The following is a 27,725-nucleotide window of genomic DNA, read 5'->3' on the forward strand; positions in this document are numbered from 1 at the left end:
ACAATTGGTTTGGTCACTAGAACATTAATGCAGTCACCCATCATTTGCATGGAAGACGCTGGCTTGTCTGCAGACACTTTCCAACTATACTCAGCAAGCTGTGGTGATACTTAAAAATGTGATCCTTTAACTTTTTATCCAGCTCCATTACATTTAAATTAGTACAGTATTTAATTTTTTTCCATACAGAAAGAACCTTCTAAACATTCCCAGCAGCCTCACCTGTACTTTTTATTTAGTGCTACATGTAGTAACCATGCTAATTAAACTAATGTGGTAAACACAGTCAGAATTACATCAACTAAACAACATATTTTTTTCAGGTATAAGGTTACACAATGACATTACAAACATGCTTGTATTACATGCCTATATTATTATTTCACCCAAATGAGCAAAAATATTATAATACAATACTTTTCTTCTAGTGTTATCTCACCATGCAGGTAATTTAGTTTTATTTGCACGGGTTATGAGATGGCTATCTGAGACTTCCAACTCCAGCTTTTTACAGTTTAAATCATATTTAAAAACATCAACAGTAGCCTTTCCTTCCAAACACAATTTCTGAGTTTATTGAGATAAGCCACAGATCTCACTGTGGACAGTTTTCACTGGATTGCTTTCTTCTCATGAAAACAGCCAGCAGTTCTGTTTACTATCAGGCTGAATGGGGACAATGTTTCAGAAAGTAGATGTAATGGGGCCAAACTACCCTTCAAACTGGTTTCACTTATCTTCTGATTTGTACAAATAATGTAGGGGGAGGTTATGGACAGTGTACACACAGAAATTTAGCATGAGCTCAACATCCCTTTGCTCAAAACTGGTTGTTAGTGATATATTACCCCATCATCCCAACTCTCCCAGTTGTTCCAAATATAAGGTGTGTTTGTCCAGCTTTCTTCAGCTCAGCTACATGTATCGCTGGCGATAGGACTAATCTCGCCCGTCACCCCAACTGCTTTAATTAGTCTCCATGCTACACCAAGCCGCTGGTCCTCCAATCAGCAACCCATTCCACAGGCAATCTCTCCATCGCTGTGAGAGGCTTTTCATTAAGGCAGCCTGTGGCGTTTTATCGCTCACACAACTACACCCCACCCCCCCTTCCATTTTTTTGCTCCACTCCACCTACCTCACCCTCTGTCTTCTTCATCATCAGTCCCTTGAGTTAGCAAAAGAAGTAGTTGTGGGAGAGGGAGACAGAAGCAATAGGCTTTTTTTTTTTTTCTCACTCTGTGAAAGCCAAGATTAAAGATTTGGTTGGCATGTGACATGAGGGAGCAGGCTGGAGGTCACTCAGGTTAAAATGGAAACCAGTCAAAGCTAATCTTCTCTGAGTTTACCTATTTACAGTTTCTCAGTCACTTTGTTGCATTTCTCAGTTCAGAATTGAAATTCCACATCATCCCGTCATCATCCAGTCACATCATAAAAGCTGTTTTTAGCTTTTGTTTTTTTTTTCTTTGTTTGTTTTTTGACAACTTGCAAATGCTTTGATAAATTCATGATTAGCTCTGAATAGCTCTGAAAGCACAAAGGGGAAAAAAATAGAAAAAAAATGAAATTTAAACATCAGAGACACCTTTTATTCAGAGCTACAGATGCATGGCAAATTATAATGCAGTCTTCATGGATGTAGCCACCAGGATGTCACTTATTGGTTGGTGTTCTGAAGCCTCAAGCTGAGGATGTTCACCCTTGCCATGTTGGTGCTTTGATACCGAATACAAGTGTGGATCTGACCGGGAAACCAAAATGATGCATGCAGTACTGACATGTGAGTCACAATGTATAGTATGCCTGCCCTAGGGCAAACCTCGCTTTGTCCTCTTGTGACTCTAACCCTAGAGGACCATCATTTTTTATTTGACCACCATGTTGTATATAAAAATATGTGGAACTATCAATTATAAACTCATCAGAAAAGTGTTTATTGAGATCATAGATTAAGGGAGGACTGTATTTTAACTCAAACCTAACCAAGTACGTTTGGTGCCTAAACTAAATGTAAACAAGAACAAAGATAATCACTCATTCTGTCTTCCTATATGAGCATCATACAAGATTATCTGGATGTTTACTGTAAAGTTGCAAATGGTTTACAAACCAAGTATTTAAAAATTTGCAAATATAATTAATTATAATGCAATTTTACAATGGCTTAGCAGTATGTAACTATTAATAAAAGTTGATTAGCTTTAATTAATTTACCATTCATTAATGATAGTGTTTGTAAAGTGTTGCCACCTGATTTTCCTGTTCTAGATTCCCACCCCACAGCCAACAGCCTTCCCTTACAATGCAGCACAGGGAGAATCTTGCAATATCCCATCAAGCCTCTCTAGGCATTTGCTGTGATGTATTTTGCTTTTCCTTTGTGCTGATCTTTGCTTTAAAAAACACAGTGCCTTTTTTCATCTGTCACAGTGATGTGTATGCCAACCAGTTGCAGCAAAACCAGTAAAAGTGCAAAGCTGCTTCCTGTTTCTCTAGCAGAACTGTTGTAATCAATGCCCCACATACAGTAATGTGTAAGTTTGTACTGTTGAAATTGTTGAATGCCACACAGACAAAAAGTGCAGCCTAGTGCATTTTGAATAATTGTCATAAAAGAAATTGTTTACATCAGAAAGGATTTCAGAGTAGAGTGCACAATTATATTAACATCAGTAAGCAGTTTGACTTTTGTATTTGTAAACAGTGGCACAAAAATTTGTCACAACTTGTCTTGTTACAGGCTTTTGCAGACAATCCATTGTGTCATGCTGTTTGTTCTAATTGTTTAGAAAAAAAAACACTATTTGAAAAGCTGTTTTTATGTTTTGTTAAAGAGTGATTCTAAAAATCTTCCAAAGCAACTGAGAAAACTGCAATAACAAGGCAAGGCTTGTTTATTTGTATATAGGCAATTCATCATGTGTACTTTAAGCATATTTATACTTTAAAACTGTAATATTTAGACATTCACACACACACAACATTTGATAAAGGTTTGGTAAAGACTGCATTCTGGTTTAATACATAGCAAACAGATACCACATTTCCCCTGTAAATGTGAAAATGTTACAGCCGTGCCCGGGTGTGAACTTCAGTCTGGTGTCTGTTTCCAAACCATCCAGCACTATATAAATAAATAAATAAACTATATAAAGACTTCATACATTCTCTCACTGCAACATAAGGTGAAAAATATTGTGTGTAATATCTAAAAATAGGTTTAATAGTAATACATAAGAAGTGCAGTGTCGGGGCAGCTACCACACACTGCAATAATGCATTTTCCAGAATGTAATAAAGATTGGTGAGTGAGTGAGGGGTTGCTGGAGGTTGCTGTGGGTCTGTAAGTCTGAGGCCTTAATAAGCTTCCTTAGTTTAAAATCTCTGTCTGTTACGATACCACAATTTCCTGTGTAGCTTGGAGCGTTCCTTGTTGTCATATGCAAAAATTTATATATTTAACATGCAGTGGGATTTTTTTAATAATACTTTGTTTATGCATAAAAGTAAACACAATAGAAACTATTCATGTAATTTTCCAAACTTGCCAAAGAAGGAACATTTGTCCATATGCACTCTGCTTTTTACAGTGCAATGTCCCCCAACATAAATGTGGTTTCCCTTCTGGGTGTTTTATGATCCTTGCTCTGAGCTCTGACCTCATCCTCCCCCCACTCCACAACATCCTCCCTTTCTCATTAAACTGGCATCAGATCAGCATTCCTATCAGCAGCTTTCTGAAGGATGTATCCTGATTAATGTGAATTCATGTTAGAGCAGCATGCACGTGTTCACAGTGGGGAGAAATAGAAATTTCACAGATACCAGGCTAATAAGCCTCAGTAGAGGTTTTTGTTCTCCTGAGCCTATTAGCTTGGTATCTGTGAAATTCCAAATTACTTATTTTTACATGAAATATCAAAAACATGTTAAAAGTGTCATTTTAAATGACATGTTTTGCACAACCTAAAATCCCGAAACTAAATATATTCGGTTTATAATTGTGTATGAAAAAGAAATGCAGCAAAATTTAGCATCTGTGAAGCTGTCATCATCAAATGACTGAAAAATTAAATCAATTTCATTGTATTTTCCCAGTTATTTATCTGCCAGTGAGCTCATGGATTAATGCCTAATTGTTCCAGCTCTGCAACACTGTTAAAAGAGGAATTAAAGATATAATTTCAAGTTGTTAAATCTTTTCCAAGATAAATGTCATTTACACTAAATGACTTATAAAATTACTCAGACTGAATTAATTATGAGAGAAATTATCCATCTCTACGTCTGAAGAATCATTGTTTAAGTTGTCTTGATCACTTTCCTATTTGTATGCACATTTTAGTAGCCTTGAGTACATTTTCAGCACACGTGTTTGTTTCTGCCCTGTCACTCGCGGTCCTAATTTGTAAACACAAGAGCGCAGCAGAACATGGGCATTAGTGGAAAAAGAGTCGATCAGCCTCGAATCAGAGAGAGCACATAAACAGCGGTTTCACAGCTGGCAGCAACACATGAGGCTTTGTGGTGGAACCTAGAATATTCTAGTAACACATGTAGATGCTGTTTAAAGGTGGTGAGCCTTCGTTTCCGCAGAGGATATTTTGCTACAGTGCTCAGTGCTTTTACAAAGGAAAACATTGGCTAATGCTTTCACATATACATGCGCACACACGCACGCACGCACACGTACACAGAAACCCAGCTGACCGCAGAGTGACTGGGTCACCCACTGCTGGTCAGGAAAGCTGATGTTCACTGGTCTCTCCTCTTGCTGTCTGTTTAATAATTCAGCACACCTGAGCAGAAACACATTTGCCCTATCAGCTCTGGTTTGGCCAGCAGAGCGTGCAGATTGCGTTACAAGCTCCCAGTCTGCCTCCATCTCTGTTGTTACCCCCCCACCTCCCACCCCCAACCTCACTCGCTTCACTTCATGCCTCTGTCTCTGCCAGTAATGAAAATAATGAAACAGTTGTGTGGATCCCCCTCCTCTCCTCCACCCCCTTTTTTCTGTCCTGACTCTTTCGTTCCTCTCCTCTTCCCTCTCCTGAGTTTCTACCAAGTCAGGTAGAGAAACCAACCATATGTTCCATATAATGTGCTACTTTGATGTATTATCAAAGTGATTAATTAATCACTTAGCCATGAATTAATCATCTGCATTGATACCACTGATTTGCTGCAGAAAATGGAAACAATTTCACAATCTTGCATTCAGTGACATTGTTAAATTTCTATCAGCAGGTCTCCACAAACAGGCTGATGTTTGTGCAGCACTAACTAAAAATTTAAAAGAAAATCCAGAGATTTGTGCATGCTGTACATATTGGTCCTGCTTGTAAGCATAACAAATTCCTGTAAGAAGTGATTTAAAAGATGTTGCTGGTTTTGTCAGCCTAAGCAGCTTGGCACGTTGTCCCAGACTGTGAAGGCCTGGATGTTTCGATTCCTCTCAGCTCAGTCAGATGAAGCATGCTATGTCTCCCGATACTTCTCTTCCCTCTCTCGCTTTCATTTTCTTTCCCCTCTAGCTAGCCAAGGATATGAAATTGTTTTCACCTTTCTTTTTTAAATCTGCACTTCCCCAAATTCAACACAGACCTGCTAGCCTCAGCAGCTTAGGAGATGTACAAAGGAAGGTTGAAATAAGTAACACTGGAAAAGGGAAGCGGGGAAATATGGATAAATGCAGTACATCCATCTATTTTCTTCTGCTTAGCCGGGGCTAGGTCATGGGGGCAGCAGTCTAAACAGAGAAACCCAGACACCTTCTCCAGTTTATCTGGGGGAACACCTACATGTTCCCAGGCCAGCTGAGACCCTGGGACCTCCTCCCGGTAGGACATGCCTGGAACACATGCCTGGGACACCTTACCCAGGAGGTGTTCTGGTACCCAAGATGACCATAGAAGTAGAAAAAAACTTGTGAAACAGTTTTCAGAGCAGTCTGAAGCCCGAGCATTTGGCTTACAAGGATTACTTGCACATATTCCACCCTCAATATTTGCAGTTTTGTTTTTGTTTAATATTTGTACCAGTTATGATGGTATTGATGAAAGAAAATCTGGAAAAAATCACGTCCAATTTAAGTTAAGGCAGCTAAACTACCTTGAGGTTAAGGAAACTTGCCAGACTCTGCATTTCATTCACACAATTGATTGACCTGACCTTCCACCAAAAAACAACTGAGACAAAGAAGAGGTACCAGTGGTCCAGTTTATGTAGTAGTTAAGTGTTGGATAAGCATGTAGGGAACTGAAATTCACATTCCAAGACAAAACTTTCAGTTAATGATTTTTTTTTTTAAGCAAATCTGCAGTCTTTGCCTAACCTCGGACAAGCCTTCCAATTTGTAAACATTTAAAAGCATATTTTATTTACCTTGTGCCCTGCACAAATATTGAAAGCATGAATTTCATATAGGCTCAGGATATATGAGAAATCTTCATCTAAAAATGAAGTGAAAGTTTTTGCAGAATCACTATTTCTATGAAGGATTTAGGCCTCCAGCATTACAGTCACACCCTCACCATTTACCTTGAACATCCTTCCAAATACATTCTGCACCACTGCCACAATGTCATGTCAAATATTAAAAATTATTTGAGTTTACAACGGTCTTGAAATTAAGAACTGTAAGCAGTCTAGATTTTTTTTTCTAAAGGTTCCATATGGTGTTTGGTTATGTGAGTAAAATGCTCCTGATAGATATGGAGCTGAAAAGATAGAGAGTGAGGTCCAGTCTGGTGAGAGACTAGTGCTAAGTGGTAGGGCAGCAGGAGGCAGTGAATCTGAAGTAGGTGCCACAGCAGATGTATTGAAAGGTCCTGTTGTGCATCTAGCACACCTGAGCCATCCATGCAGTGCGTTGACTGCACTTCCCAGGGGATCAGTGGGCAGCTGTTTCTTCCTCATTCAGTGGTGCCTCGCTGGCCCTACCTGTGGCACTGCAGCAGTCCGTGTTCCCTTTGCGCACGGTGGCTCATTCTCCAGGGAAATCACACTGCTGGCTCCTGGCCTATTAAGCAGACACTCCTTGTGTGTGTGTGAGTGTGTGTGTGTGTGTGTGTGTGTGTGTGTGTGTGCATCTATCAGGGCAGATGCTAGTCGGGCCTGCATTCCCCATCCACAAAATGAAGTAATGAAACACCAATTGAATGAAAATAGAAAAGCGATACTTTCAGTAAATGTCCAGGCTTTTCTCCCAATAGGGTCATTGATTCAGTGCATGTACAAGCATTCCATCTGTTTTAGACTGTTTCTCAGTGTAAAGTCATTACAAGCATCCATTAGTTTACTGGATTTTTTTTTGTTGGCTGTTCACCAAACCCACAGAAGTGTTTTATCATGGTAAGGACTTTACCCCCCCCCCCCCCCCCCCACCCCCCCCACCCCATCCAGTATCTATTATCTGTGTCTGTACATCTTATGTAACAACCAGGATTTCTAGCAGACAGATTTTTTTTCAAAGCCTACCTATTGTCAAAGCTAGATTATAATTTATCACTCAGCCGTGAGCTACCACAGACATTCGTGCAGTGGTCCAACATAGAAGGTCTGCATGATTGTGGTTCTCCATTGTGTGGGAGAACAGGCGGGGAAAATGACATTTTGCAGTCTGGAGAGAGTTATTGCCTACTTTGGTTTTGTTATGCTCCCGTGGAGTGTTGTGGGGCATAAACACCTTGTTGCTGTTGTAATACTGAATGGTATTTACACACCTTTTAGCACAGATTAGTATAATCTGCATTATTTTCCGTCACTATGCTTTCAACCTGCCTTCCTCTAAGTCTACAGTTGCGTATGAAAACCATTAAAGGAAAAAAATTATACTGAATTTTTCACCTCTCCTTAAGCCTTTCTGACAAACTATTCTGCCAAGATGTTATCTTTTTTTTAGATCCCACAATCTAACCTCTGCTATTTCAATTCACAAAGACATGCTTTTTTCCTTATCTATTTTTGATAAAAATCAACCCCTCTAGGAAGTTGGTATTATGGCAGCAAGACGGCTCTTTAATGGTTTGCAGTAAGTGAATACTGCAGAGGATTTGTCCAAGTGACAAAGAGCCTATGGTGTGTGTATTCAACATAAAACAAAGTCATTAAAGTTACTGGAAATTCTTTTTTTTTTTTTTTTTTTATGAGAATCACCCACCTTGAATGGAATTACACAGCTCCATCTTCTTGAAGGTGTTTTGTCTGTGATATGCAAGTGCACACAGGTTTCCCTTTAATAACTTACCTGTTGTTACAAACTAACCTCAGCCCACTTTGTGCAGTGGCAGCAGTTTTGAGTCAAACAACAAAGTGCTGATGGCAGGGGTGCCTTTCTGCCTGCAGCACCTGAGTGTTAATGTATATTACACACCAAGTCCCTGAAGAACCTGCCAGTGAAAAGTCAGTGCTTTTAATTACAGGATTGCTGCTGGGGTAAGAAAGAAGAGAACTGAAATGTTTAAAGAAATTATGTCTTAATTATCCTAATTGTTTGTTTTTGTCTTAAGTAAATAATTCTATGAATTAAAATTTGTTTCCTTGTTTGGATTTAATATTTTAATATTTAATTTTTTCAGTAAATAAAATTTGAACCTTAAATTACAGTACAGTGATACTGTACTGCCAGCCTGACTAGTAACCATGCTATGGCATGGGTGCACACAGACCAGAAAATATTTCACTAGAAGTAAAATAACTGCTTAGATAATACATATGTAGTTTTATACATACGAGTCCTTTCAGGGTTCGCGGATACGTCAAAGTTATTATTAAGACCCCTGACATGTAGATGAAATGCTCTCTGCCACACACTGAAGGGCACAGTGAGTCACAAGCTTATTTACATACCTTAGACAACAGGCAAAGTGTGCAGATAATTATCATATAGTGGGAGATATGACAGAGATGAATGAGGTTTGTTCTCAGCTGCTCCCTCGAGCTGCCTGCGGAGGCCAATATGTGGATCTTTGATTAAAGCACAGTGAGCCTGAAAGTTGAGAGGTTCCCTGCTGCGAGGATTAAGTTGTGTATGAGAGGTGAAGTTGTAGATTACATGTCAACCATAATTAAGTCAGAGTATACACACACAGGGAAAATATAACAAATGGATTATGGAAAAATTGAAATGGTAGTGGTCACACGGAACAGTACAGTTAGTAGATTAACAACAGCACAGTACAGATCTTTGTTTTGTTTTTTCTGCAGCAAATAATAGAACAGGAAAAGAGGAGGGGAACCAATGACTATTTTTATCATTTCTTCATGTACTTGCCTTTTTATTGATTAATAATCAGTGTAACATCTAATCCTGCAGCTCCAAATAATTACAAACATTGATCAGAAATTCCCAAGACCCACGGTCACATCTTGAAGTGGCTTGTGTGAGTAAATGCCCAAATAGATAGTTGCACATTGGAGAAACTGGAACTGATACAATTTGAATAGGGATTAGATGAAGAGCTAAGCTATGTGGTAAACCAGTGACAGTTCTTTTTATACTGTAATCAGTTGCATGTTTTGTTTTGGGGGTTTTTTTTGTTCTCTAAATGCCAACTGAAGTTTTGATATTGGCAGTGAAGATAAAGGCTCCTACCATGTTATCACAAATATAAAGAGATTCTTTAACAGCTCTTTCAAATGGTAGAAGTCACTTTAAACACTCATTGGTAGTATAGCTGGTCCATTGTTTTGTATCACACTTGTCATCATGGATGGTGTATATGTCAAGTTATGTCAGATAACAACTTAATAAAGTTAAAATAACATGATGCAGGAAGCACCAGTCGGCCACACAATTAAACCCTGTTCCTAATACTGTGTAGGTTCCTCTCATGCCCTGACCTGTCTGTGGAGTCACACTGTGGGAAAGCAGCAAATCCTCTGGGCTGTGTGGGTGACAGAGTGGGGCATCTGGCTTGTTCAGGAACATGGGCTCTGGGTAGTTTGCAGAATGCATAAATACCTTTGGTGTAGCATATGATCAGTGTTAACCACTGACAGGTAAGGTTGATATGATATGATATGATATGATATGATATGATATGATATGATATGATAGAAACTAAGTGCTTCTCACGAGGTAATCAGGGGCTTCCAAAGTGATAAGCTTGCTAATTGCATTTCCGAGCGTGAGCACTTGATCTGTTGTTTATCTAAAGGAAATTAGAAGATAATTATATTTGTAAGACCTGCTTGGACTTGCTCTGCCTCTGTTTGTCTCTCCAGCTCTACCTCTCTCTGCTCATCTCAGCAAACAGTACATTATTAATGCTGGAAAGTGTGCCTCTACAAACAAATCACATACTGTAGCATCGGACAAAATATTATTCATTCGATGTCAGCCACTTGTCAGGATGATTTGATTAAAAGTCTGGTTTATGAATTCTGCATTTGCTGGCACTTTCCAGTGCAGGCCTTCTGGTTTTAAGTTCTCCATCTTGTGTCGTGTCCATTTGCTACAGCAAATTTAATAACCCCTGTTGAAGAAATTTATTAGAGGCCATGACTGATAACCACGAACCACTTAAGGTTCTTCCTAAAGCACATCATTATTTCATCATACATTTTGAAACCAATGCTGAACTTGAGAGTTTTAAAAATGTGATCGCAGAACCAAACGTTTTTAGGTGGGAAAGCAAAAGAGCTCCCTGCTCATGTAATTGTGTGACAGGGTTTGTAAATTAGCCCTGACTCACTGTAACCTTTTTGCACATGCCTTTTACTGATTCACCTGCAGCAAGCTAATAGATAAAGGTCAATAAATAAGCAAAGCCAGATTTTCTTTAGAGTGTTGAAACAGGAGTTATGCTCATTTTTGACTCCATATTTTCAATCTTGAACTTTACTACAGTTGTTCTGCACAGTGTCACAGTTTTAAGTTATATTCCTCTTTTACTGTGCCTTGGTGCAGCCCTTCAGTTTATCAACCGTCTGAAACAAGCTGTTTTAGATGTGTTCCCCTTCCCTTTAAGCTGACTTTGTTGTGATTGCCTGCCACTATAAAACAGAAGGTTTAAACAGCAGGTGGGTGGAGCTCTGTGCTCGTAGCTAGTGTGCACGTAATTATGGTATTAAGGATATCTGCTTTAACAGCAGTCTGTAGTTTGAGCTGTTTTTCCTCAGTGATTACTGGTTACCACGGTACTGAGAAAGAGTAGTGAACATGAATGTTAAATCAGTGGCACCGTTTCTTGTCATAATGGTCATTATTGACCTTATTTATTTAACTTAGAGAATCTCATACATTAAAAAAAACAACAACAACAAACTCCAGCTTTCTTGTTGTCAGTAGGTATAAGGGCCACAATTGTCACAATATCAGACTTTCACTTCACCATTATTACAGAATCTATAGAAAGAAATATTATAATTCAATTCAGTCAAATTCATATTTGAATGGTGGGACACTCTGTACGGCTGTACCAAAGCATACAAAAACCAAGCTATTATTTACAGTACTATCACACTAGTATTATTAACGTTAAATGTAATTCTGTTTAATAAATATCAAGGTATTGACTGGCCAAGCTGTTGGGTATTTGCCTGATTTGATCTAGAGCTCTTGTGTTGTATGTGGAAGCCATAAGCCTGTAAGCATGTTGGCTGCTAGAGTTTTATTTCATTTATTTGATTTTACAACACAGCTTGTGAGCCACAACATGAATTTGAGACTGACGTGATGGCTTCTTTTAATAAATAAATAAGGTAAGGTAAAACAGCAGGGAGAGGATAATGAGCAGCAAGAAGTGGCAACTCAGGCATGCCTTTATCCACACCTTCTCAGGTGTGAACAATTAGCAGCCGAAAGACTCTTGCCTTGTCACTTCAAGGACAAAAACTGTTGAAGATAGACATAGCTTGAATTTGGTCTAATGTTGGGATTCCGTACTTCCCATCCTAAAGAAACTCTTTGGTTGTACTTGTGAAGTTCAGTAAACTGCGTGTATAATTTTATAAAGCTGGTGATCCATATTTTGCTGAAATTTCTCATGTGACATGAACTTTCATCACCCAGCTACAGTTTTGTTTATAATCTGTCCAAACTTTACTAACACAGTCTATAGCTAATCAGCCCTTTATTCATCCATTTGGTCTGCATTTAAGTACAAACATGCAGCAGAGAAGGTTTGTTCATATCTCGTTTGTGATACAATGATGCGACAGTGAAGGTCACTTGGTAAAATGGGTCATGGCTGGATACTAGAATAATTACCTGTCATTGGGCAGGCTGTCCTCAAGCAGGAAATTAATATTTCTCTATTATGTATACGGTCAGCTGCTTTGTCCTTCAGATTTAATAAATGCCATCACGAAGGTACAGACCCACACAGGAAACACTTATATACTATTCATTAACAAATAGGTGCAAACACATTCACATCAAGTGCATCCAAAAACCTTCAGCAAGAGAATCCTTTTATTAATAAATAAGAAGTGGAAAAGAAAAAATACGTCATCATTCTCAAAGCGTCAATAATTGTCTTCAATAGATCAGCCTTGAAAGTGGCTCCAGTGACAATGTACAGAGCAGCTGGCTTTGTAAACTGATCCACACCAGGGACAGCGCTGCAGCAAAACCAACTAGGCAAATTGTTCACAAAAACACTCATCCTGTAAAGAAATGCAGTAATATTCCATCCATTCATTGAACAGATTGGTCCCACGGCTGCCTTCTGATCTCAAAGTTTTCTTTATTTCCTGGGCTTAAACTGTTTTTGAAGTCAACAGAGGATTTGCAAACAGGAATTTAGGAAAGCCATAAATTTACACAAGACAACCAAAAAGCACATTTTGGCATAGAATTTGTAAGCTTTTCACGCTGTTTAACTCCAGTTTACTTTATGCCTTCTTACAGATATCCAAAAAAAAAAATAATAACAAAGATTACTACTTTAACAATAAGACAACAAAGAAGAAATGCCTATAATGAAAAGCATGTGTTTGCAATAAATCAAAGTAAACGAACCCGCTAATGTGGCAACAATGGTGTGTTCAAACCAAAGTGGCCTTTTTAAAATCACAAATTGGGCCTTTGAAAATAATAATCTGTGAAGCCCTATGAGTAAGTGTCTGTTTTGCCTTAATGGCAGTGTGGCCATCTGTGTTGTTTTGCTTTATTGTTTTGGGTCCTTGCACGTGTTGAACAAAAAAAAAGGCACATAACACTTTCTACACACTGTGCTTCCCAGCATGCATGGATGATGTGGCTTTTATTGATTAATATATCTGCCAAAATGCAGCGGGAGTCATTCAGTGGGTGCTGCGCATCTGGTATTTAATGCTTATAGCAAGAGACAAGCAAAACATTTACCGTCTGTAGTCTGACAGCTGTCTGAATTTAAAAGTATCACAGAAAGTTAAACTGTAACTTAAACAGTAAAATCATAAAATTATTCCGTCATCATGCATGAATAATTTTGAATTATTTGAGTGCTCAGGGATGTTTTTCTTCTCACCCCTTTCCTCTTCCAGGCTCCCCAGCTCGGCACTCTGATGGGCGTCTATATGCCGTGCATCCAAAACATCTTCGGAGTCATCCTCTTCCTTAGGATGACATGGTTGGTGGGAATCGGAGGTGTCATCGGGACTTTCATCATCGTTTTCATGTGCTGTGCCACAGTGAGTGTTTTACCTTCTTGTAAAGTTTAGCCCAGGTTCATACTGAAAAACAGAATTTCACACATTTTATAAAGAGCAGCCTTTGTGGAGAGGAGCATATTGTAGAGTAGAAGGTAGCAGATGTGCGCTGGTAATTCGTTTTGCTGCAGTGTAAGACATCAGATATTGTTATCACCATTATTGGCTCTGGTGAGAACAGCAAAGATTAAGGACCTTTCACAGAATATGGTTGGAGGAACAGAGGGTATAAATGTGTTTATAATGTAGCAGTGATTTCTCTGTAAGCAGTAGTTTTGCACAAGTGTGATGCCATACATTGAATTGCAAGTATTTAATTCACTGGATAAGCCAAAGTAGGCATTTCCATCTTTTTTATTTCAGCCAATCATGGTTCCCTAGTGGTTTCACAGTAAAAGTGGCCATGCTGCTGCTGTTTAGTCTCTAAACAGCATTAGTCTCCTTAGTAGGCAGAGCCAGCCCTGGCCTTTCTTATACTGACCATTTATGTTACTAAACAAGCAACACTGAAGGCTTTAGCATTTTTTAACTTTATATTGGCCCTTGCCTTCAGTGTAACCTTGTTTTATGAATTCAGTCTTGCCGATAAACTTAATTTCTGATGTGTCCACTTACTAGAGTCATAAATCTATTAAAATTGAGCACATTTATGTACTTTTACTTAAAAAAAAGGCTTAGCCATTTCCTCAAAGGGCCAGGCATTTTAGATTTTAGAAAACATTACTCCAACTACTAAAGCCTCAGTTATGTTCAGCTAGTCACACGTGACTGTATATAGTGTACATGTATTTATCAATACTATGAGAAAGCCGTAGAAGGCATATTAATATCACCTTTACATTATTTCTCTATGATTTTTCAGTAATCACAGTACATATAATTTCTTTGTTTTTCTCAAAGATATTCCCTTTATTTTAACTTAAAGAGCTTCACTGTAATGTGTTTGACATTTATAGTTGAGCACAGTGCATTTCTGTGCTAAATATATAATTCAATGCCAACTCTCTTTGTTGTTCAGTCCTATACCAAAGGTGTACTATATTGTTTTTTTTGTCCAGTCTGGTGAGGTACCACTTCCAAAAGGTTTAATGGTTTGTATCCCCAGAAAATATGGATAATTTACTCAGTCCATGTTTTAAATGGCACATCTAAGGGTACATCTTAAATGGAGCAGGGTATTCCTGGCAGCTCAAGAGATAGAGCAGATTGTCCACCATTCAGAAGTTCAGTGGGTCACTCCCCAGCTCCTCCAGTGTGTGCGTCTATGTCCTTGGGCAAGATGGTGAAGCCCAACATACCCCCGATGATTCCATCGGCGTGTGAGTGTGATAGTTTGAAACTGCCTGAAGCGTAGAATAAAGCGCTCTATGAATGGGTGTGTGAATGAGTGAATGTGGTTTGTAATAAAAAGCTTTTGGTGTTCAGCTGTTCTGTCTAAGTTCTATGCAAGTACCAGATCATTTGCCATTTATCCTATACATTTATAATTCTGTTCAATTATTTTATTACAAGACAATCAAGTAAAGATGATCTGGCAAAAAATGACCGTGTCCCAGATCTTAACTGTAATGGTCTATAGAGGAGCATAGATCAGACATCTCCCTTCCAGACTAATAATAGTGACAAATTGGCAGGTATTTATAAATTACATGTTTTAGCTTTTAAACTCTGATCTTATTTAAGAGAACATTAAAGGAAGCTGGAGTGTTAAAGATGTCAAATTCTTTTCACATTTTTAGCAGCAGCTTGTCAGTTGATTTTGGCAGTTTTATGTTTAAGGAGTTAGCAAAATGTTGATGAAAGATCCTCAAATTTTTTTTTACATCTTGCCAAGCTCAAAAATTCCTGAAAATTACATACATACATTTGTAATATTGTGTGTGTTTATCTTAGTAAAAAAATTTCAGGAAGTTTTGCGGTGTAGGAAAACAAATTTCTTCTTAGCTCAATTAACTCGATTAAAATATTCATAATTGAGAGTTTTGTAGTTTGTTTGTGAGACACAGAAGAAGCTACTTTTGGCTGTTCCCTTATTCACAAGGGCTCGCCACAGCAGATAGCTCCACATGTTTAATTTGGCAGATTTTTACACCAGATGCCCTTCCTGACGTAACCCCCAAGGGATTTGTGTCTCCTCCCAGGATTGAACTAGAGATCTTTAACTTTTGTTTCTAGATTAATGAAAACCACTGTTTGTGAGACATAGTATCTATTTTTATTTGCCACAATGTTAGCATTGACCATGCACCAGACACAATAAAACAATGTTAATGTGGAATTTCAAGAGAGGAAGTATTAATCATCTTATTTTAGCCTGTTTTGACAATTTTGGAGCTGAGTGGAGTGTATTGTTGCAGTCACATAAAATTACTAAGACGGCAATCTTTACAGAATTTGCATCAAACCAGGTTCCTTTTGTAGTGTGCAAAGAAAGAAGAGACTTCTCTTTCAATCGTCTGTTTGCATTTCATAGACCCCACACATTCAGTCTGTAAAAAGCACAACATGACACACTGTGATGCTCTCTGGTTCCCTTTAATGTCAGTGCCACAGAGTCATGTGTCAGAGTGACTTTGGACTGACACCCTGCCGTGGCCCTGAGACTCCAATTGCATAAGACTCTGTCCCACAGGATCAAAGTCGCTGCTGTCAGTGGTCTGACTGGCTGTTACAAGATGATTGTGTTTGACTTGTTTGATGCATCTGATTGTCAGAGAGCATATACTGGGCCTCTTCACTGAAAGCCTAACATCTCTATTCTGTAGCAAGGATGTTAACTTAATTTATTGTCTCTTTCTGTTGAAAACATGACAATATCCTGTGTGAGAGCTTACTGTCCGGCAAAATAGACACATCCAGTTTGAGTATGGCTCTTCAGTGGACTGCCTCGCTAATTTTATTGCACATGACAGTTTGATTAAAATTGTGTGGTGCATCAGCTGTGAGAGCTGTGTGTCATTCCTCTGATTTGCATTTTGGGTTATGGCAGGACTGTATGTTGGTACATCTGCATGTTTGTGCAACCTAGATTCTCCTCCAGCTGAGTATATTTATAGAACGACCCCCTCAAATCCCAGCCATTGCCTGCATCCCAGTCATCTTTCTATGTGACAGTATAGAGGGCATACTGAATGAAATGGCATACTGAGAGAACATAATATGTAAATCCATGTTTGATACTAATATCTGAAAAATTACCCCTAAAGTATATCAAAAAATATCAAAATAATAATAATAATAAAATGAGAGATTTTGTGTAGTGGAAATAAAAAAAAAAAAAAAATACAGCACTCAGTTTTATGGTGGCAAAAATAGAAGGAGAGGAAAAAGCCTTTAAGATCAAAGCTGGTTCAGACTCAGTTGGCAGGAAGTCGTGCAAACACACGCAAACACACTTGCATTTCCTGTGCTTCATTTCTTATACTTTAATACACACACAGTGCTAAAAAGTTCCTTACATACATTTACCAGAGTGAATGCTTAAACCCTCAAAAACATCTTTCTATAATTTTGTCTCACTGTTTAATATCTCACACACACACACACACACACACACACACACACGTGCACGCGCACACGCAGACACGCAGACACACACATTTCTTATCACTCACACTGAGCTCATTGCAGAGTCCTGAGGCGATAAGCTCGAGCGTGAACGGTGTGTGAGAAACCCCCTCCTCTCTCCTCCTGAGCTCCTTACATAACCACCAAGACCTTCGGGGGCTCGCAGCACTGAGCGAGCGTGTGTGCGTGTACATACGTGTGCGCAGTGATGCCCACCTGAGTGAAATCCACGGGACTTAAAGTGCAAAGGAATTTTTTGTTGTAGAGCTTAACAATATACAGCATGACCTCATGGTTTATTCACTTGTTGGGATATCACTGACGATACACTTTTCATTAGATGCTTAATCACAGCTGCACATATCTGCAGCTGTCGAACACTCGCACCATTATTTTTCTGTAACATCTTGACGGAGCATTAGCAAGGCACAGTGTCCAAACATTCAGGGAATCGTTATATAAAGAATGTGCCTCCATGTAGAACATCTGACACATAAAACCATTAACCATGAAATAATACACACAGCCCACCATTTTAAAAATCAGCGTTATTGCAGACGGCATTCTCCAAACCAGCATATTCAAACATGAGTATTTTTTTTTTTTATCTCAGATAATGAATGCAGGCTTGTCACCATGATAAAATGAGCTTTAATATTCTAGATGGAAAGTCATCTGTTGTTTGGCCTTCCTCGTTACTTCCAGGTCTTGAATCCAAATGCTGTGATGGGAAGGGATGGATGCCCTCTGTCGTGACTCATTTAAATGCTTAGGATGCCTTTCTCCCTTCATCTCCTCATATTTTACTCTCATCTCTCTTGCTTCTTCATTTTCTTCAAGCCTTTTTTCCATTTTGCTGTCTCATTATATCCTCTTTTCTCCTCCTCCTCCCTTTGGTTCTCTACTCTCTCTCTCTCTCTCTCTCTCTCCACCTACTGTTCAATTTTTGTCCTTTTTTGCCACCTCTCTTCTCCTCTCGTAACACAGCAACATCCCGTCCTCTTGGTTTAAGTTTCCATCCCTGCCATCAGTCTGAAAGTTAAAAATCACCTTCATTTGACATTTCTGTCTTCCATAGTATACCATCCACAGGGATTTGGAGTGATAAGCAGCATACAAAAGTACATCTACTGTACTTTTGTATGCTGTCAGTTGATGAAGTTGTACTTCAGAAAACCATTCTGCATTTGTGTAATGAAGCATGCTAATGAAGCACGCTCTCAGGGCAACACAAAAGCTCCATTCCTGTCAAAACCAATTTCCGCTCAACTGTAAGGTCAAATAAAGGCCGATTCAGAATTTGTCTGCAGCTTTGGGAAGAAACAGACCGAAAGTGTCCTTTGGAGTCAACGTTGCGGAGTGTGTCAGCTGGCAGACTTTTCTTAAAAATGAGTTTTTTTCACCAGATACATTCCTCGGCTCATCTGGAATCACGATGGCTTAGCAATTATTCAGGCTTTGTTACCATTTCGATTACATTTTGAAGGAAAACGTCCCCTTTGTGCGATATGTAAGCTGTGTGCTGTAGTCTCATGTGGATGAGACAGATAGTGGGGCGGCCTAATCTGGCCTTTCTACTGGAATGCTTAGAGCCTAGATGGGCCTGTGGGTACATGTGAGTTTGGAGGCAGTGACTCCAGGATGCATGGAGAAAGAGAAAGTTATAAACCAGAGGATGCTCACCAACACAAACTTTCAAACCATCACAATTTTAGGTTACCAGCCTAAAAGTGGGACGATAAAACAGGCCACAGGGTCTGGGTCACTGGGAAGAAAGATGTTGCACATCCTGCCTGCTACAACAGAACACTGCTTTTTTTTTTTTTTTTTTTTAGTGCAAGTCTTCAGATCTTCTATGAATTCAGACATGATTTGACCATCAAATGCTTGAACCAGAGAAAAATCAGTGTCCAATTTAATTTTTGGATCGCCAGGATCTGTTTTTGATTGTGTGTTGTGGTTCATTTAGGTTTGCAAGCGAGACCATTGGAGCTCAGACCCAGTATGATCCCAGACATAGACAGTAGCTCAGACAGGATGATCTCTGTATTTGTGACAGTTTCTGATTCATGATGTTTGTTAGTGTCCCTGTCTGCAGTGATGCCCAAAAGGTCATTTAAATAAAAGTGACAAAATGGGATTTCACAACAACAACAGCAAAATAATCTGCTAGCCTGGTGTCACTTGTGGCGCTCCAGTCAAACAAAATGGCAGATGGACCATGAGCAATTAAGCAGAGACTGAAAGTGAAATTTTTAATCCAACTGCATACCGAATGGTGAGTTTTGAGAGGTCACAGTTGTTACTTTACCCTGTCTGCAGTTGGTTGTGGACAAAATTGCCCTCATTTATTTCCCACTCCATCAAGCCTTCTGTTCTCATACACATGATACAGTAGATAATATTGATACTGACAAAATACTGCTCAAAATTCTTATTTTCAAAACAGTGGGTTCTGATTTCACACAGACAAAAGCAGGCTTCTCGTTTCGAGCCAGCTACCTACTGATTTTGCCAGCTGCAATCACAGTTGCCACTAACATGCTTAGTTTGTCAACTTTAGTTTTCTAATTATAGTTAGCTCCATGAGCGCTGGTTCACATGAAGAGGTGTGATAAAGTCTTAAATAGGCACTTGGATAAATTATATTGTGCTAAACAGCTGGAGCTGAACCTCCATGTACTAGGAAAACTCTTTAGAATGACCTAAAGGAGTAGCGTTGCCTTTTTTGTTTTTCTTTTTTTTTGTGCTGCAGATTAGAATTAATGATATATTTGTAAAGTATGAGATGTCAAAATTAATATTCTGCTGTTAGCTTATTCTAGCATTTTATTTAAATGAGTACATCCTTCCTTGCTCTTTGGCTCTTGTGTTTTTTGGGCTTGGAGTAGAAAAATATAGACCCCTTTTGAAACTCATATTAACCTAACACCACTCTTTAGGATGTAGTTAAGTAATAATACTACACAAAGCATGTTTTTATGGTTTAGGGAGAATATAGTATATGACTTACCTTTAACTGTACCATTATTGAAATATATGCACTTTAGTTTTACTGATGCACAGTGCATTAATCTTCTTTGACTGTGCCATCAGTGCAAATCAGATGAGTGCATTGCTGGCTTTTCTGCACAGTTGCATGGAGATTCAGTGATTGGGTATGCGACTGACTACCCCTGAGTGGCTGCTGCCCACATCAGATAAAACACTTAAACAATTACTGTCTTATCTGCTGTGGTGGGAGAAGGGTTTCTGGCCTCATTATGACCAGATTAGAGTGAGAAACAGAGCCCAACTCACTGTTCACTCCTGATCATCAGTCCACTGGGCCCTCAGGTGACACTAACCACATTAAAGTCTTTGCAGAGACAGATACAATAACAGTTAAACATAACCAGCATGGTCTCCTGTGGCTGGAAAGCAACACTCCAGTGTAGCTGAAACATCAACAAACTTTTGAAAATGCAGTGCAAAAACACCATGGATATGACCACTAATTGTTGTTATGGATCAATGAATAATAATAAGGAATAGCCTGGTAAAAGTTGTATTTATTATCCATTGTTTTTGTTAATAATAGAAATAACTGTATTCACTTTCTACCTTGTTTTTTAGTAAGAATCTGGTTATTACATTTTTAAATATTATCTAGGAAAGACTGCTATCACACTGAATGCTGCATACATGCACACATTTTATATTTTTCAAATATGTAAGCTTCTATTGAGGCTGAATCAGTAATAATATTATATATATATATATATATATATATATACTACTCACAAAAAGTTAGGGATATTTGGCTTTTGGGTGAAATTTCAGGACTAGCCTAAAATGCATTCAAACCTTTACAGGTGAACTTAATGTGACCTTCTCTAAGCTTTTGAATGCACATGTCCAGCTGTTAAATATTTCAGAACTTTTTGCACAAGTTGCTGTTCTCTAATGAGGAGCTTAACGACAAAATTCACAACAGGTGTTTGATCCTTGAATCGACCAATAAATGTCCTGGTTCAATTAGAGCTGGTGTTTAAACAGTCGTCCTCATCATGAACCAGGACACACACACATATATATATATATATGAAAAACAGCACACATTAAAAACTCAGCTAATGGCATTAAAAAAACTTTTAAAATAGCAAAAAAGGAGAAAAGCAAGAGATGTTTTAGGCAGCCAGTTCTGACATTTCCTCCTCATACTCTTCTTTCTGTCTCTGCGTTTCTTTCATGTGCAGACAACATGAAAAGAGACTCAGAAATTCAACAATAGCAACTAAAATAATAATGAAATCTTAATGCTGTCTTTGTACTGTCAAACACTTTCTCTCTCTCTCTCTCTCTCTCTCTCTCTTTCCCAGTCACTGTTGGTGCTTTTGACTTTGTATTTTTTTTTTTTTTTTTCTGGCCCATTCTTCCACTCACTGCATTCATCTCTCCCTCTTGTCCTCTGCAGGGCAGTCGGTGCTCTTGCTTTGTGTTGCAGGCAGCTGTGAGCTTCACTCTACCATGCCCTTACATATCTCATGGTGTTTTTCTCCCACTCAACAGAGTTACATTAGAGTTGTCATTGGTAGTCTGAATGTGCTCTGACAGCTGTTGACAGGCCCCATGGCATTATTATTTATCTAATCAACGAGCAGGCAGCTTTAGCATTTAGCTTGGCTGTCCCTTCTTTAATTCAGTGCTGGGAAGATTATGAGCAAGCATTTGGCAACAGTGGGAAGGAAAAACTCCCTTTTAAGAGGAAGAAACCTCCAGCAGAACCAGGCTCAGGGAGGGGCAGTCATGCGCCGCAACCAGTTGGGACTGAGGGGAGAGTGACAGGACAAAAGACATGCTGTGGAAGAGAGACAGAGATTAATAATAACTAATGATTAAATGCAGAGTGGGGGTATAAACAGAGTAAAAAGAGGTGAATGAAAAGAAACACACTATCATAGGAACCCCCCAGCAGCCTAGGCCTATAGCAGCATAACTAAGGGATGGTTCAGGGTCACCTGATCCAGCCCTAACTATAAGCTTTATCATAAAGGAAAGTTTTAAGTCTAATCTTAAAAATAGAGAGGGTGTCTGTCTCCCGAATCCAAGCTGGGAGCTGGTTCCACAGAAGAGGCGCCTGAAAGCTGAAGGCTCTGCCTCCCATTCTACTCTTAAGTATCCTAGGAACCACAAGTAAGCCAGCAGTCTGAAAGTGAAGTGCTCTATTGGGGTGATACGGTGCTATGAGGTCTTTGAGATAAGATGGTGCCTGATTATTCAAGACCTTGTATGTGAGAAGAAGAATTTTAAATTCTATTCTAGATTTAACAGGGAGCCAATGAAGAGAAGCCAATATGGGAGAAATATGCTCTCTCTTTCTAGTCCCTGTCAGTACTCTAGCTGCAGCATTTTGAAGGCTTTTCAGGAGCTTTTAGGACAGCCTGATAATAGCGAATTACAATAATCCAGCTGAGAAGTAATAAATGCTTGAATTAGCTTTTCAGCATCACTCTTAGACAGGCTGTTTCTCATTTCAGAAATATTGTGCAAATGCAAAAAAGCAGTCCTACATATTTGTTTAATATGTGCGTTGAAGGACAAATCCTGGTCCAAAATGACTCCAAGATTTCTCACAGTGTTACTGGAGGCCAAAGTAATGCCATCCAGAGTAAGTATCTGGTTTGACACCATGTGTCTAAGATTTGTGGGGCCGAGAACAAGAATTTCAGTTTTATCTGAATTTAGAAGCAGGAAATTAGAGGTCATCCAGGCCTTAATGTCTTTAAGACATTCCTGCAGTTTAACTAATTGATGTGTGTCATCTGGCTTCATTGATAGGTAAAGCTGGAGTATCATCTGCATAACAATGAAAATGTATGCTTTCTAATAATACTGCCTAAGGGAAGCATGTATAATGTAAATAAAATTGGTCCTAGCACAGAACCCTGTGGAACTCCATAATTTAGCTTTGTGCGTAAAGAAGACTCCCCATTTACATGAACAAATTGGAGTCTATTAGATAAATATGATTCGAACCACTGCAGCGCAGTACCTTTAATACCTATAGCATACTCTAATCTCTGTAATAAACTGTTATGGTTAACAGTATCAAAAGCTGCGCTGAGGGCTAACAGGACGAGGACAGAGATGAGTCCACTATCAGAGGCTGTAAGATCATTAGTAATTTTCACTAATGCTGTTTCTGTACTGTGATCAATTCTGAAACCTGACTGAAACTCTTCAAATAAACCGTTCCTCTGCAGATGATCAGTTAGCTGTTTTACAACTACAGTTAACTGTAGTAAGTATCTGGAACCTTATGTGACAGAAATATGTGCATTCTTCCAGTTAATTTCTGGTTATTTGATCAACAAAATGTTTGCAGTGTGTGAATAAATAAAATAAACTACTGTTTAAAAATATTTTAGAATTTTATTATTAGCTCGGCTTTTCAAGGAAAAAGTCGAATTCTTGTCATAGCCTCGGCGGAGGCAGCGTCTGCTCCGCAAAATTTTAACGTTGACCATAACTCGAGAACGATGTGACCTTGAATGTTCAAATTCACACCGTAGATGCGTCTACTAAAAATCTCAGATGAGTTTGAATCTCAGTGAACTTGGTGCAGGAGGGAACCTTGTAGTAAAATGTCTTGAAAGGTAGTTAGATGTATTGCCATAAAATGTGCTTCGCACATTCATAACCTGTGTTGAAGTGTAATGTTTTGATGACTTTGACTGACCATAACAAGTACTCAAGCGTTATCATCAAGTCAAATATTTAATCTTTTTTTATTTTGGTTTATGACCAAATTCCTGTAAAATAAATTACATTCCCATTAGTCTTGAGCTGTACTTTTAATTTAGTGCTTATTATTGCCTATTTATATAAAATGGTATTGAGCCAGGCTACCTGTTTCCACTTTTCACGCTAACTTGATTTACTTATGCACATAACATATGTAGCCCACTTTCCCACAATGTCAGCACTGCGATAGTTAGCATTTAGCTAACAAGTACTGTTGTGACTACAAACCTCACAGAGCTTCTTCAGACTCCTAGTTTTGTTTTTATTTTATTAGTTAGATTTGGGTTACTAGTTTAATTTCATTTTTTTTTTTTTTTTTGTGGAAATTAATTATTTACATAACCATGCTACCATATTCATTGTGGTTTTGCTAACAGGTTAAGAAAATAACAATAAATAGCAACTGCCTTTAAATACAACCTTTAGATACTTTTTAAAGGCTGAAATGATCCAACACTTGTGCGTGATTTGCATTTTTGATCTAATTCATTGTTTTCCTGCTCCTCTGTCCTTCTCTGTGTAGACCATGCTTACTGCCATCTCGATGAGTGCCATCGCTACCAATGGAGTAGTGCCAGGTGGGTGAGCAGACGCTGGCACCACACAGTCATCGCTGTTTGAGTCTGTCCGCTTCTAAATTTCTCTTTTCGCTGATTGCTTTTGGCACAGTACACCCAGCGCAGCTTGATATCTCCAGAAACATTAAAAGCTTTAGTCTGGGATCTTGTGCACTTTAACTTCTTGTCACGCAACATTATTTACACAAAATAAAGCATCAGCCAAATGCTTGTCATGAAGATCTGCATTGGCATGTTTGTATCTGTACACAGACACATGAATGTGCATATGTGTAGTAGCTACACTTTATAAATGAGTTTACATAGTAATGATGGCCTGCGTCTTACCAGTTGGTGTGCATGCAGCAGGGGTCAGAGCAAATTACAGGCTTGTATAAAAGTGTGGAACTGTATGCCAATTATAACTGTCTCTGTTATAACCAGTCCCAGCCTTAATGCTGTTCCAAAGTGCTGATTAAGGTCTATTTATTTATGTTCAGTTAATTTATTCGCACACTGTTATACACAAATACAAAAGCAGTGTGATCAGATGCAATAATAATAAAGCATTTTCTAGCAAATTCAGCATAACCAAAATTACAACTGTCAGAAAGCAATCTGACAAAATAAAAATAGTAGAATTACAGAACTCATCATCATAAATGATGTGTGAATATCACAGTCTTTTCTCATTTCAAGTAAATCTGCCACACATTTAATAGTGCACAAACTGAACAGTTTTTAATCATTTGTCTTGTTCTTTGTTCTCAAGTTTCTTTCACTGTGTAAAATGTTAATCATTAAAAATAAAAAGATAAAAAGACAGCAAAATTTTTTTTCTGCACTCAAAAGGGCAACATACTAATGTATGTCTTTTCTCATACATGAATATTTCTGTGTGATTTTGTTGTTTGTGTAGCTGGAGGTTCCTACTACATGATCTCCCGTTCACTGGGCCCTGAGTTTGGGGGAGCGGTGGGGATCTGTTTCTACCTGGGAACCACCTATGCTGGAGCCATGTACATCCTGGGAGCCATCGAGCTCCTCTTGGTGAGAAATATCCCCTCTGCCTTCATCAGACAGTAAAAGAATAGGAGAGGACATCTTTACCTTTTAAGTATTTAATTTTATGCCATTAATAATATTAACAGACACAGGTATGTAAAGCTGTGGACTCACAAGTTGTTTCAAGAGTCAGGTTAAGAAAAGATTTGACTGTCTAAACATTTTGACTGAACATTGAATTTTATCCCAGAATTTGTTTATGCACTGTAATTGAATTTAGAACTAAGACCATCCAAATGCATAAATAATAAAGGCCTGGCTGTCTTATAAAATGTACTGTTTAAACTAAACCATAATAGTAAGAATGGTTGATTTTGCTTCTCTTGATATTTGTTTTTCAACACATCAACAACAATAAAAATTGAATAAATGACATAAAAGAAATGAATTTAACATAAAGAAATCCAAACACTGACTGAAGAGGTTTAGGTGAAGGTTTAGCATAACAGCTAAACTTTTATGACTCGGTTTCACCGATGCAAAGACCCACTGAAACACAAGGAAAATTTAAAAAGCTTCACATGTTTCATACACAATGATTTTTAAATGCTTAGCTTATTAAACATACGTTAATTAAATAAAGGTTTGCATTTTTGTGCATGTTTATCTAATAATTTGGACAGTAAAATAGTCAGCTTTGTTGCTGAATTTTTTATGTTTCCTCTTTCTCCAGCTGTGACATTTTCCTGTTTTTTTGTTTTATTGTCCAGCTTTCTCTCTTAGAATAGTTTCACCTCTTTCTTCACCTTCAGAGAGATTAGGGAGGTCCGCTTCAAACGCTTTCTCACTGCTACAAATACAAACTCTGGTTTAGGCAAGGCTGCAGGAGGCAGGAGACATGACACCTACTTGCTTGCTGTGAATCCTATTACCTTCACTATTCTCACATGGGCCAAGCGCATCTTTTGCTTTCTCACATGCAGGTTAATGTTTAGAAAAGAGTTGCAGTACATGAGTGAAACCGGCTTATGACTGTGGAAGGACCATTTAAAAGTTGATTCACCCCAACATGTCTCAACCAATCAGCAGCGTCTTAGATGATCACCTGAATCACATTAAGTGATGTGCTTCTCCTCAGGTGGATTGCCTATTTTAACCCACTTACTGTATTTATTCTGAAACTAAATTTGGTTAAATAATTTGTACATACAGAACAGCTACCATGTTTGTTTTTTGGAGCTCGTGTTCATGTGAGAGAAAGATTTCGTACCTGTTTGAAACCACATCCATTTCAAGGTTATTCATCCGTGATGTTGCAAGACCACAGTGACCTAAAAGAAAAATGATGTGAGTTGCCAGGTTAGTGGAGGATGACCACTCAAATCACAGCTGATTCCTCCCTGCAGTGAACCCTCCAACATCACATTTTGACAATTTTGCCAAGGTGATAATGCTGTCAGACCCACAACTCTAAGGGGAATGCTTTTGTGCTTCAAGTTCAGAATATTACCCTCTAGATTAAATTATGGTGGTAATACATGAAAGATTTTTGCACCGTGTTGTTCTGGTCCAAGGAAATCTGGAGCCAATATTGGAAATGTTTCAATGATTAAAGGCAAGGAGCCAAACAAAACAGCTAGCACAGAGATATTTAAAAATCAATCACTAATGTCTACTGAGATTGTGGCTAATCTTTCCTTTGTTTCTTTTCTTTGTTTTGAATATGTAAATGTGTCATTAATATTGTACTGTACCGAATTACATTTTTTGTTTTCACCTGATTGTTCAGTGTGCTGTGATTATGTGAGCAGTTTTCTCTTTGGGAGTGAACTTAGTTGGCGTTTTTCCTATCTTCACACAGAGCCAAGACTAGAAAAAACTGTCTGAAATGGAGCATTTAGAGCTGTCTGAAGCCTGAGCTTTTGATTCACAGGGATTATTTGTCCATATACTGATGTCATAGTTTGAAACTTTGGCCATGTTTAGTATTAGCATCTACCATTGCAATAGTAGATATATGACAGAAAAATAAGGATAAGCACAATATGTCTTTAAATAAGAAAAAAACAAAACATATATATGTTGGTAAATAATTTGTTCCTGTAGCTACTTTATGACCTGTATTGCTTGTTAATCTCATCCACGCTTGTTACTATTTTTGTTGTTCAG

The 27,725-nt window shown here is 38.4% G+C and overlaps 1 protein-coding gene across 2 annotated transcripts in view; it reads left to right on the forward strand.

Moving 5' to 3' along the window:
- The window catches only part of slc12a5a (solute carrier family 12 member 5a), a 203,261-nt gene that overhangs the window by 156,491 nt on the left and 19,045 nt on the right, over positions 1-27,725 (forward strand). For both annotated transcript variants that reach the window (XM_030728712.1, XM_030728713.1), the window contains exons 4-6: positions 13,477-13,623; positions 24,518-24,572; positions 25,471-25,601. In XM_030728712.1, the coding sequence (XP_030584572.1) occupies positions 13,477-13,623; positions 24,518-24,572; positions 25,471-25,601 (333 nt within the window). The remainder of the gene's footprint in view (positions 1-13,476; positions 13,624-24,517; positions 24,573-25,470; positions 25,602-27,725) is intronic.

The sequence above is a fragment of the Archocentrus centrarchus genome, chromosome 5 (genome assembly GCF_007364275.1).
Source record: "Archocentrus centrarchus isolate MPI-CPG fArcCen1 chromosome 5, fArcCen1, whole genome shotgun sequence".
NCBI lineage: Eukaryota > Metazoa > Chordata > Actinopteri > Cichliformes > Cichlidae > Archocentrus > Archocentrus centrarchus.